The 13,071-nt window shown below is 41.7% G+C and overlaps 1 protein-coding gene across 1 annotated transcript in view; it reads right to left on the bottom strand.

Annotated features, from left to right (window-relative positions):
* LOC145394640 (uncharacterized) overlaps positions 1-13,071 on the bottom strand; it is a 46,949-nt gene that overhangs the window by 26,045 nt on the left and 7,833 nt on the right. The window contains exons 7-17 of the mRNA XM_080268421.1: positions 11,803-11,998; positions 11,181-11,285; positions 10,113-10,276; positions 8,847-8,964; positions 7,709-7,833; positions 6,566-6,711; positions 4,920-4,940; positions 4,132-4,256; positions 3,633-3,796; positions 2,442-2,523; positions 369-483 (exon numbers count right to left, since the gene is read on the bottom strand). Of these exons, the coding sequence (XP_080124547.1) occupies positions 369-483; positions 2,442-2,523; positions 3,633-3,796; positions 4,132-4,256; positions 4,920-4,940; positions 6,566-6,711; positions 7,709-7,833; positions 8,847-8,964; positions 10,113-10,276; positions 11,181-11,285; positions 11,803-11,998 (1,361 nt within the window). The remainder of the gene's footprint in view (positions 1-368; positions 484-2,441; positions 2,524-3,632; positions 3,797-4,131; positions 4,257-4,919; positions 4,941-6,565; positions 6,712-7,708; positions 7,834-8,846; positions 8,965-10,112; positions 10,277-11,180; positions 11,286-11,802; positions 11,999-13,071) is intronic.

Here is a 13,071-nt window from a genome sequence, read left to right as displayed (position 1 = left end):
GGATTTGAATGCCCAAATGTACGACTTCTCAGATTGAAATAGTGACCATACTGGACTTGTTTGTTTCCCTGTAAGACATATAGAAACAGGTTCGTCTCTTTCCTTCGCAAACAACATAAACTTTATACAGCAAGCATGACATATGGCTCTTGTCCAGTATATTTTAGAATTTTAGATGCAGGTTTAAGTTAGTAAAGGAACTGGGCCAGATGAGTGATGCACGCACACTGGAATGCATCATAGAACACAAGAGGATTTAAGCCCATCAAAAAAGCTAATTTCTGGTTCAAGGAAACTTCCCACATGAACCCAGGAGACACGGCAGTGATGTAGATGCCTGTGCTCTTGACTCTGTCCCTGGAGCCGACTATGTCCCAGAAGCAGGCTGTGTCTCAAAAGGCGGCTCTGTCCCTGGATCCGGCTGTGTCCTCGTGGTGGATGCAGCGCTAGTGATACCTCCATTTCCAGAGGCCTCATCTGCAGCTGTATAGGCAAACAAGGGTGCAGATGAAAGCAATAATAAGTACTCAATCAAGTAGCAAAATTATGGATCATTTTTAGATTTGCCACTGTCCACAATCCTTCCCTTCATCGCACTGTGAACTCGCTCTCACTCTTTCGCTATTTTCGTGTTCGTTTGATCTAAAGGGGAAAGTGGACGCTCACAGCTTTTATCAGCTGGGGGGATATCGATTACTGCTCTCACGTGTACGTACCTCTGATTGCTTCCTCACGTGTCATATTAAATGGGAATGTTAGGCAAAACATACAAGATAGCCGAGTTGTCCCCTAACTGGCCCATACCGTCTAACATACTCCCAATGCTACAAATTGGTAAGAACAGTATGGATATGAGTATGAAATGATAAAGCAGTAGAAACAGTCGATTTTGAAATACCATTAAGATTTGTGTGAAACTATCAGTAAACTTAAAATTCTCCTAACATTGTTGTGGAATAACAGAGAGGGCCTGAAAAATATCTGATATATCAAAGGAATCTTCACTTATAAATAAAGTAATGCCAGTGGAATCCAGCCACATACAATATAAATTTGATAACGGTACACGTAGAATACATAGTGCAGTTGAATGAAAACAAAAAAATTAATGCCCGTACAGCGTCGAGCAAAACAAAATTAAATTCTCCAGTTCGCAAAAAAATCTTCAAAATAGACCAAGGACTAATAATATAATGCAAATAAAGATTATTTCTTCATATTTGCCCTAGATTTGTTGGACACTCCAATAGTTACCTGATATGTTTTCAGTTACTTCTTCAAAGATGTAACCAGCTAATGGAACAAGCTCTCAAAAACTCAGTAGAAAGCACAACCATAAGCAAGAATAAACTAGATAATAACTTGTCAGCTACCAGTATTTATATTCCATGAGACGTTTTAGAAAAATCTATCATCTTCAAAAAGATATGGTATTATATGATATTTAAAAATTATAAAATGTCAACGGTGAATAAAAAAACGGCATCATTGTCTAAAAAGGGAGTCATTGCAAAAGGAAAAATACAACTGAGAGAAGTGAAACCAAAAAAACTTATAAGAAAACTGTAGGAAATACAGTTCACTTGAAATGGAGAAGGTTAAATGAATAAAAATCGTGTAAAATTTAATAATTAAAAGCTAAACTAAGACACTGAAAACACACACGGGCAGTCATGGCTGCCCACGGAGGGACTGAGGCTGACTGAGGGACTGCAATCACCCCAGTCGTCACGTCCTCTTGGGCAGTAAAGAGGCCAGAGAAATTCCATCCCTGGATTCGGTGTCCCAGAGGTTCAAAACGATTTTGAATTGCACTGAAGATGGTTTGCTAGAGCTTCTGATATCCTGAAGGGCACATCTCTGTGTTCTGTAATTTTAATCTGTTTCTGGTACTTATTCTGGTAATTATAAGTTGCGTTACATAGTTACACTGGACTGGTAAGCAAAAGATTGCAGCAAAGAAGGGATGCCGCCCTTAAGCATGGAGCTCCGAGGTACCGAACCTGAGGGCTTGAACACTACCCTCAGTGAGACTTACAAGTAAAATTTATTGATTAAGCTCAGGACTTTCTGCGACGGGAGAAACCCGTCGGCATCATGAAAAGTAGAAAGAGATAAGAGGAACTTACTTTGCTGTTATGACGATTTTAGGATGGGACACTTATTTTTTTCTAAAGTATATAAATGCACGTGTTTATGATTCTGAAGGGAAAATTAAATTCTTTTCGGTGCATTCTGACATATACAAGTCTTTAAGTAAAATATGCAAGGAGGATAATCTATCTATTTAAAACCAGACGTCATTATCCCATAAGAGGTAGTCGTTTGTCTTTGAGTTTGTTTTACAAAAAGTTGTGGCGAAATCCAGTTCATTAGGAAATTCTGTGTATGTTGGCTTTCTATCTGGTGACGTGTTGAAATACCACACATATATGACTTACCTGTCGACGGTGCTACACACTGCTTAGCTTCGCGTTGCAGCGGTGTGAAGTCAGGGTAGTCGATAGTGGTCAGTATAGTCTCCTAGAAATATGAAGAAACTGTTAGCCATCCAATAGGTGCACTGTAACCTATGTGAAACCATCTTGAATTAATGGAGATATACAGGGTGTCTCGGGAGATTTTTTTAGATTGAAATTTCATGAGCTTTTTTTTTTTTTTAGGACTAAAGTTAAGAAAAAAGGTACATCAGGATGGGTCCAATCATCAACCGTCACAGCGATACAATTACTGATGACCTTATGGAAAAAAAAAAAAAGGTCTCCCTCATAATTAAACCATCAGGTCATCAGTAACCCCGCTTCAGTTGAGAACTGGACCCACCTCCATAAGTCATTTTCCTCCTCAAAATTATCACAGAAAGACCGCCGCTCGATGTCAAGTCACTTCATACCTTTAGAAATGATTCATAATTCAGGAACCAGCGGCCCGATTGGACTGGGAATTGTTTTATTCCTCAGGTCAGAGCATTTAACGGTACCTTGCTCTAACAAAAATTGCACTACATGCGCTGTTTTTGCTGTATTACGGTAACAAACCAACAAACATACAGAAATTGGATCATTATAATACAGATGTCTTAGAATAACCCTCTCCAGTCTCTAAAAAATCTCTCCCTTCACCCTGCACGTGTAGATGCGTAGAAAAAGATGGATACAGGATTCCTGGGACATAAATGAAATGTGGAAATAGGTGTGGATCATTTTACTGGGCACGCTGCTGATAGTGCGTCCAATATCATACCTTCTGTTTCCTCGTTTATGGGGGTTACCTCAACCCTTCCAGAGAGAGAGAGAGAGACAGACAGACAGAGACCGACCGACAGACAGACAGACAGAGACAGACAGACAGACAGACAGCAAGAGGTTAGAGCTTGAATTTATTATTTACTAAGGAATAAGTGAAACTAAGCCTCTATGCCACCTAGAATACGATCGTTTAGGGGTAAATTCACCAGGTGTTCTACAAAATAAATCGCTAAGGGACCGGAGCTGCGACGCCACGTGCTGTATATCGCCTAGAAAACAATCCTGAAGGGGTAAACTGTCCAGGGCATCTGCTACAGAATACATCGCTAAGGGACAGGAGCAACGAAGCCTCCCATTCAACCTACTGTACAGGGGTAAACTCACCACGGAGTCACCTATCCAGGAGGATCTGAGGCAGTGGCTGCGGTGTGGTCCCTTCGCCATGGCCTCCTGCAGCGCCGACGTGATGGTCTCGTCTCCCCACGTCGCCTCGTCCTGCACTATCTCCAGGATCGTCTTGTTGAAATATTCTGAAAACCACAAATCGTCTTGTTAGAAATCGTCTTATGCTAATCTCCCTCCCTATTCCCCAAGAGGAGGATGGTGGACTGTCGCAGAAAGGCACCTCCAGCCTGCAGTCCACTGAGTTCAAGTTACAGCTGAACCTGAGGCTACTATAACAACTACTGCTAATCCAGATCCATGCAAATCTGAATATGGTTGTAAGGATATAACATGAAGGAATAAAATGAAATAAAAACTATCGTGGAGTAAGAAGGTTCAGAATATGGCCGTAAGAAGAAGAGGAGGAGGAAGAAGAAGAATAGGAAGAGGAAGAAGAAGAATAGGAAGAGGAAGAAGACGAGGAAGAAGACAAACTTACTCTGGGGTGTCTTGACCATTAGCAGGCCCAACATTCTCTCCAGTCTGATCTCCTTGGCTTCGGGAAGTTTGCCGCTTTGGTACATCTCGTGCAGTTTTTTCTCCTTTTCATCATCTATCCCAGAACTAAAAAAATAATAATAATAATAATGATACAAGTAGCAGCAGCAGTAGTAGTAGTAGTAGTAGTAGAAGTAGTGGTAGTAGTAGTATTAGTAGTAGTAGAAGTAGTAGTAGTAGTTGTAGTAGAAGTAGTAGTAGTAGTAGTAGTTGTAGTAGTAGTAGCAGTAGTAGTAGTAGTAGTAAAAATAATAATTTTAATAAAAAGAATAAGAATAAGAAGAATAAGAATAATAAAAACTAAATAAAATAAACAAAACTCCCTTTTACTTAGACAATTTATAAGAGAGCTTTATAAGTGGTAGGTGGGGGCGCCCATCATCCACTCACTCGATGTAGTGCTGCCTTCAGTTGATTATGCTGAATGACAAGCCAAATGATTTCTTGTGAACCTGGAAGCCATTTACTACGCTTTGTGGTAATCATACAACCAAATGAGGTCTGGTGGTTTAGTGAACTAATGCGCCCAAAATGGTCTTTTAGGGTTTGCCTCCGAGGGATGATTTGGATTTATTGCTCATACAGTGTGACTCAGGGGCGAGTGTGGCTGGTTCCCCTCGCCTTAAATGTCGGGAATGAGTAACCCCCCCCCCTCTCTCTCTCTCTCTCTCTCTCTCTCTCTCTCTTTCTGTATGTGTGTGTGTGTGTGTGCAGTGGAAAAGTACTTACCCAGAAGCCAGCGCCTCCGCTCTGAAAAAAATAAAAAATAAAACATCATTCAGTACTTCAGGGGAAATAAAAGAAACTCGAGAAGAAATTACAAAGACTAATATTTTTCCAGTATATTTTCAGGCAGTAATGGAGATCCACTTTTGGTCGAACAATTATGCAACTCATACCTAACATCATGAAAGTTTTGTTAGCTTCCGAAGAACTTATCATTGGGTAGCAAATGTCATCGTTCACTATTTTATTATTTATCGGTCGGAGGAGGATCGTTATACTGTACAGATTTATGAATGCGACGGGCAAATTCTGAAAACACAGGCATGAGTAATAGTTCGTCCACATTTCCTTCCCGGCTGAGGCAATGGTGTTATGTGGATTATTTTTCTGTGATAGAAGTACGACACACACAACAAAAGAATATGAGAGGAAAGGACACACGATGCCACTTGGGGAGGAACAAGAAATACGGAAGCCAGAAGACAATGCTGGTATAGGATTGTAGACGAATTTTGTCCAAGTCTGTACGTGAAGTAAAGAGTAACGTGATGGCTGTTTAGTCACTTTTCTCTCAAGAAGTATCACGTTACTCGAATCAGCAGTAACTCTCATACCTCTTTTAACGTAAACATTCACAAGCATCTGAACCAGTCTGCAGTGATACCGGATTCACTGAACAACTATCTACCTACCCACCTACCTTCCTAGTTTCCTAACTAACTAACTAAAGCTAAGAGTAATAACTGATAATCGCCTTTTACTTTATTTGAGTGTGTAGGGGCCCGAGGTCAGGCTATTGTAGTCCAGCAAATATTTATGGATAGATGACGAACCTACTTGAGCTTTTTATACAGTCGAAAATCTCCAGTCACTTCCTCAAGATGACACCTAGACTTTCAGTCATTCTGGGACCCTCTGATTACTCAACCACCATTAGCCTCAAGTTGATCACATATAAAATTCATTCTGTAATTCCTGTTTACGTACTCAACGAATTCACTGCTTACTCATGCCCTCAATTTTTTTACATACAAATTTACTATGGAACCCTGGTGGTGTAGGGGCAGCATACCTGTTTCGGAAGCATGAGGACCCTAGAGTGATTCCTGGGTCAGTGTAATTCCTGAACACTTTTCCTAGGCTGCGGTGTCCCTGTTCACCTAGCAGCGATTAGACGCCTAGAGGTATGCGTAAATGAGCTGATCAGGGCATGTGCTTAGGGAAGAGCGTACAGATTCCCAACACACGCAGGCATACCAGCTATCTCACATACACCCCACTTCGTCCCACACAGGTCTTCCCAACTCTACCTAAGCTATCGTGGGAACTCTAACTGGTTACAATCCTCCAAAATAGAGAGGTACAATGGGCCACACATGAACCAGGGACAGTGGAGGTACGTTCATGCATCACAGTCACTCGGTCATTCCAACTAATTTTTGACACTTCCTTTCATTCATGTCAGTGGCACCAACAAATATGTGATTATGTCAAGGTTGTCATGTGTACCGAATGCTAGATCTCTGCTACACATTGATGCTGTCCCACGTTCATATGCTGCCAACTGTACATAACTGCAGTGGACTATAAAGGACTGCAAATTCCTCCTTATCAAAATCGTTGTGGAATTCTGGCCTCGACTTACTCACACATCAAATTTATTGTACAGCTCCTGCACCCCCAGTGAGTTGGTAAGGCTGTCCAGCGGCGGTTCAGAGAGGCAGGCGGCTAACTCGACAAGCGGGTAGTAGGAGATGAAGGCCAGGCACATCTCCTCCTCCGTCCCCAACCCGCCCTGTGGAAGTAGACAGTGTAAAGAATTTATATTTAACGTCTTGACCATGATAACTGAGCTAGAAAGAGACGCCTTCGTGCGGTGGCACTGCTAGAACTGGGTGTCTCAATTGCCTGGTTATACAAACGTCCTTCAGCTACTTCCCTCTCCCCCAAAAAAGGATGTGGGCTACAACAGAAGCGGAGCTAAAGCCTGCAGTACACTGGGTTCAAGTTTCAGATGAGGCTGGAGCCACAACAACAACGACAGCCACGATTATGTCTATTTATTTATAGATTTATTTCTTTATTCGCAATATCCAGACTCATATTTTCAACTTAGGCAAGCGGTCTCATACAGAAAGGGTTAATGGAAGCTGTATCTAACCCTTCCAGTTCGAAAATCAAACTGAACAAAATCGTCTGGAGGTAGCAGGCATATGATGAAAAAAAAAAGGAAAAAGAAGAAGATGAACAAGATGATGATGATGATGATGATGATGATGAAGAAGAAGAAGAAGGTCATCAGGCTGTGAGGGTTGGCTCCTAGCATCCGATGACGTGTAAGTTTACTTTTACAACTTTTACACGATTTTATTCCGTTTAGTGGGAAATTTGCAACAGTTCTTCCTTAGCGACTGACTTTGCAAATTGCATCTTAGCATCCCCTTATATGCTATTTATGCAAACTATGTCAATATTATAACCATGTACTTAATACGTAAGGGAATGTCACAGCCTAATATGCAAAATAAGTCGCCAAGGAAGGGGTGCTAAGAAGCAAATCAGGCTTATATTCCAGCCGGTTAAGGAGGCTCCCTAACACCTTTTCCTCACTGATTTATTTCTGGATACTGATTCATTTCTGGTTAATACTGTACGTTATTTTTGAAGAGTATGGTGATAATAGAAGGATTTATGCAACACACAAGAGGACAGTCAGATGCAATAAGAAAAATAAATCGCTTAGGAATAGGTTTTAGGGAGCTAGGACCTTAGACCACAACCCTAATACTCACGAACGTAGGCTTCCTCTTAGCGGTGGAGTCGTAATTACACTCCACAATGAAGTGATCGCCAGGTAGTAAGGTGACCTCGTCCTTGAATACCCTCGTCTGCTGAAAATTAAAGTCGTAGGTTTTGTCTGTGGAGGAAGAGTGGTGATTGAGCTGTTGAGATATTTGGGGCAGTAATTGAGGGGTGATTTTGAAGTTGTGGCAGATTTTGATTTTTGATGAGGATTAGTGACAGAGCTGATGAAACTTTAGAACAGGAATAAAAGGGTGTCGTGGAAGAAGTCGTTAATTTTCTCTGTTAATGGAGATTGACAATAGATTTACTAAGACACTAATATAGGAATAGAAGGATGATGTAAAAGTTAAAGTAGTAGAGTTTTTATTCTTGGTGGGGACTGATGATATAGTCGCTGGAGTAAAATAATGGGAAAGTAATTGAAGGCTGATAGAGAGGTTTAAGTCACAGGTTTTGGTAGCTGATGAAGATTGGTGATACTGTAGAAATGTTAGAACAGGAATAAATGAGGCGGAGGATGAAGGCGTACATTTAATCTGTTAATGGAGATTGGTGATTGAATTGTTTGTACATTAGAGCAGAAACAGAGGGTGATGTGGATAAAGTCGTACATTTTATCTGTTGATGGAGATTGACGATAGAGCTGTAGAAGGGTGATGTAAAAGCTGAAGGCATAGGTTGTGTCTGAGATGAAGATCAGAGATAGAGCTGTTAAATATTAGCAAAAAAATCTCTTGAGCTGAAATACCCAACAATATTTCTTTCTTATAATTGGATGTGCTTAGTGACAAATACCGTAATTGTTCAATGAGTCCTATATCGATATTGTGTTATTTCTCTAACGGCCCTACCATGTCAAAAAAAAAAAAGTTTTATTTCGCTCGTTCATTCCCAAACCCTGTAATACTCTTCCTAATGATACTGAGGATATGGAGAGTGCTCAGTCTTGCAAAATCTGAGTTAACACATTATAGAGTCTTCAGTGAGACATATATTTTGTGTCTTGAATAATAATAATAATAATAATAATAATAATAATAATAATAATAATAATAACAATAATAATAATAACGCTTCACTTTTAGAGACTGTTTGTTATGCTCAAATGTAATGAAATAGCTTTACCTGTTATCAATGGTGAGAGTTCCGTGCCGTTCCTGATGTGCCTAACGCCGAGCGAAGTACCAATCACGTGGGAATGAAGAACACCTTGGAACGCCTGCACGCCCTCGCTCGGGAATTGCTGCAAGTGGAGGATGAAGGACCAGATTAAGAACAACACACACCATGTCAGTCAATAGGCAAGTTCGGGCGGGTGAGAGCTAAGACGTAACGTTATTTGTAGAGCAAGAGACAAGAATGTAGTGTCTAGATCTTGGTTCAACCCCATAACACAGTATACCATCCCACCTTCACACCAAACTATACCACCATTCCCCTTACCAAACAACCCCATCCTCACACCTCACCATACCATCCTACCCCCACACCACACTACACCACACAACCCACCGCACTACACAGCCCCATCCCCAACACCACACTACACTACATCATCGTACCCCCTCACCATACGACACCACTCCACCCCCATATCACACAACCCAACCCCCATTCCACATTCCACCACAACATCCAACCTCAGACCACACTACTCCATCCCATCTCCCACACCACACCACGCCGCCTCACCTACACACTGTACCACCGCACCCCACTCCCACAACTCAAGACCCCAACAGAACAATATATTACCTTCATACAGTGCTGCCTACTTCTTCCTAAAGTGACTGAACACTGAGTGACAAGCCTAATGGTTTCCTGTAACCCAGAAAATCAGTTATAACGGTGGGTGATAACCATACAACCAAATAACGGGGTAATGTTGAGTCTACTATAGTGCCCCTATTAACTGGGTGGAGAAACGAAAATGCGACATTCATCCAGGAACATCGGTTCACTACACGGGATAGCCCTGCAGTGGAGATTACTTACCTGCGGCTGATGGGTCTACTCAACCAGGCAAAGCAGGGTTGCTCTACTATTGCTACTAATACTACTACTATTACTATTACTATTACTATTACTACTACTACTACTACTACCACATGACTCTGAGCAGTGGCCAACAGTTAGCTACTTCCGTCCTGGAGGCACAGTATGAAGAAGACAGACGTTGTGGCTAAAAAATATAGTCAGGAAATGACGAGAATATACTACAACAACAACAACAACAGCAATAACTAATAATAATAATAATAATAATAATAATAATAATAACAACAACAACAACTAATAATAATAATAATAATAATAATAACAACAACACTACTAACACTAAAGTCTCTGGATTCAAGGTGCCAACAATAATGATGATAACAGTTACAATACCTGCTCCGTACATGACCCTGGACAGTGGGTAACAGTCAACCACTTCTGTCCAGGCGGCACAAGATGAAGAGGGGAGAGATTGTGACCAAGAAGCAGAACACCAGCGTCATACTTCCTCAGCTTCTCTGTATAGAACACTCGCACGCCTGAGTTATCCACAATGCCTGGGGGAAAAAAGAAAAATAAGAGAGCATTCACTGTCATTGAATGCTCAAAATCAAGGGCATGGAGTGCAATGCTTTTTGTTTTAAATCTTGTATTCAGGCTTCTAAGACTATTATCATTACTGTTATTCTCCTCCTCCTCTTCAAAATCATCTTCATAAACCTCCTCTTTCTCCCCCTCCTCCCCCTCCTCCTCTATTAAAGGTGGGGTGAGGTAGAGTCTAGAGACCAAGAAAAACATAACAAGGAAAGAGCTAACAAAAGTCTGACCAGTTCATCCCATAAATTAAAAGAGTAAATAAAGGAAGTGGTGGGGGATGCATTCTGCCGACGGTGCTAGGGTTGTTAGTGAAAGGGATAATATTGCGGAAGATGAATCCTAACCTGACCTAACCTAACTTTGCCTAACTTAATTAGACCAAAAGTAAGGCACACCTAATCCAACCCCACCCAACCCACTCTAACTCAGTGTAGCCCAGTCATCCCAACCCAGGTCAACCCAACCCTATCCAATTCAACCAAACTACCAACCTAGTTCAGCCCAATCCAGTTCAACCCAACACCCAACCTAGTTCAATCCAACATCCAGCCCAATTCAATTCAATCCGTATCAATCCAACCCAGGTCAACTCAACTCCCTTCAACCCAGATCAGTGCAACCCAACCCAGTCCAGCCTAAGCCAACGCAACGCAACACAATCCACCTCAACCTGAGCCAACCCACCCATGTTCAACCCAAATTTCTGTTATGTCAAACCAAATAAAACCTAACATAATCACACCATACTTAACCTAACCCTTTAACTTAGCCAAACCTGACCTAACCCAGCCTATCTTAACCCAACCTACCCCTGTCTACCTAACCTTGTCAATCATTACATAACCTGATCTTCACCATCCTCACCTGACTTGAGGTTCGGGTTGTCGTAGTGCATCTCCATCATGAAGTAGGTGGCCCCCCCGTGTTCCTCGCCGATGGGGAAGCCAATGTGCTCGGGCATCGTGTCACCTGGAAAGTAACTGTTGTTTTTATTGTATTTCCTCGTTTTCTTTCTACATTCTTCCAAACGCTTTTTTAACTTGGCACCGTTCTTTTGTTTCTTCACCAGTTCGCTTCAAACTTGGGTCAACTTCCTATGGCCAAGAGTCTCAGACAACTTTTTCATTTTTTTTTTATTTAGACTTTTAAATGTGGTCTGTTGTGCTAAAGGTTAAATCACATAAAAAATATAAACAGGACATGAAGTACACTATATACCGTGATTCCATGTGTATATGAAAGTAAAAGGGATGAACTCACTATCACCGATCGCCCAGGTAATGAGTGGTTTGTAAAGGTAGCATCAAGACTCCAGTATGTCCAAGGAGTGATAATGTATGCACTAAACTACCACACCATTTATTTTCAGATGGTCAATAGAGGGAGGGAACTGAGGGACCTTTGTATAACCAGGCAGAGGAGTCACCCGGCCCATATCGGTGCCACCACGTGAAGGCATAGGTTTGGGTTAGGTTAATTCACTCACCTAAGCCACCCACCGCCCAAGCAACGAGTACTTTGTAGCAGTAGCGCCAAGACTCGGGCATGTTCCTGGAGTGACACTGTGTTCCTTCCATCCCCAGCCACCTCTCATAGTATTTACTGCTCTCAGGCACGTGACACTCATAGACGAGGAGGTGGTGCACGTGCTCCAGGTTCTCCTCCTCGATGACAGGCACGAACTGAGGAGAGATGTGCGAATTCACGTGCTTCAGGTTATTTTGCTGGGTGATAGGAAAGTAGGAGGGAGAGAACGGTGTAAAACTTCGCTTTGTTCAGGTACTTTTACTAGGTGATAGGATTGTACTAAGGAACGAAAAATGCATAAATTCACGTACTCTAGGTATCTTTTCCTCGATGACAGGCACGTAATGAGGAGAGAAAAATGTAAATATTCACGAGCTATATTTGGTTTGATTATAGGAACACACAGGGAAGAGAAAGCTATAAGAAATCATGTGCTATAGGTTATTTTGCTCGCTTATAGGAACACACAGAGGAGGGAAAAGTGTAAAAATTCACGTGGTTCTTTATTTTTAGTTATGCGAACACACAGAGAAGAGAAAAATGTAAGCTATCAGGTGTTCTAGTTCTTTTCTTCGATCATATGCACGTACAGAGGAAAGAATCAACATAAGAACTGATGAAAAAGAAGACCAATTGATGTAAGACTGATTTTTTGTTCGATTACGGGAGAATACTGGTGAGGGACGCCTTCAAGTGGCGGCACAGATATAACTGGGCCGTGGAGTTGCCAGGATGTACAAACGTCACTTAACTCTCTCCTTATCCCCCAAAAGGAGGATGGTGGACTGCAGGAAGAGGGCAGCTTTGGCCTGTAGTCCACCAGGTTTATATCTAGGTGAGTATGAGGTTGCAGCTACTACCGACTACAGTACCGGTTTAATTACCTGTCTATCTACCTGTCTGTCTTTTTATCTGTCTACCTATCTACCTCTGTCTCTCTATCTATCTGTCCAAAAACATGCAATTTTGAAGAGTGCCCATTCATCTTTCCATGCCTGCGTGGCTGCGATCAAGGACATACGGACGCCACTGTATTGTACGTAGATATGTATATGATTCAAGGCCAAGGGAAGAAAATTATGAGAGAGAGAGAGAGAGAGAGAGAGAGAGAGACAGACAGACAGACAGACAGACAGACAGACAGAGACAGACAGAGAGAAAGAGAAGCATTAATCATGGTTACCAGTCATCCCACTAGTCAGATACACAAGGCTGAACAGGATTTCAA

Source organism: Coenobita brevimanus, chromosome 28, assembly GCF_032717465.1.
Source record: "Coenobita brevimanus isolate Jiangsu-jjx chromosome 28, ASM3271746v2, whole genome shotgun sequence".
In the NCBI taxonomy this organism is placed as follows: Eukaryota; Metazoa; Arthropoda; class Malacostraca; order Decapoda; family Coenobitidae; genus Coenobita; species Coenobita brevimanus.
Note: the sequence above shows the minus strand (reverse complement) of the source record. Positions and strands in the feature narration are given on the sequence as shown.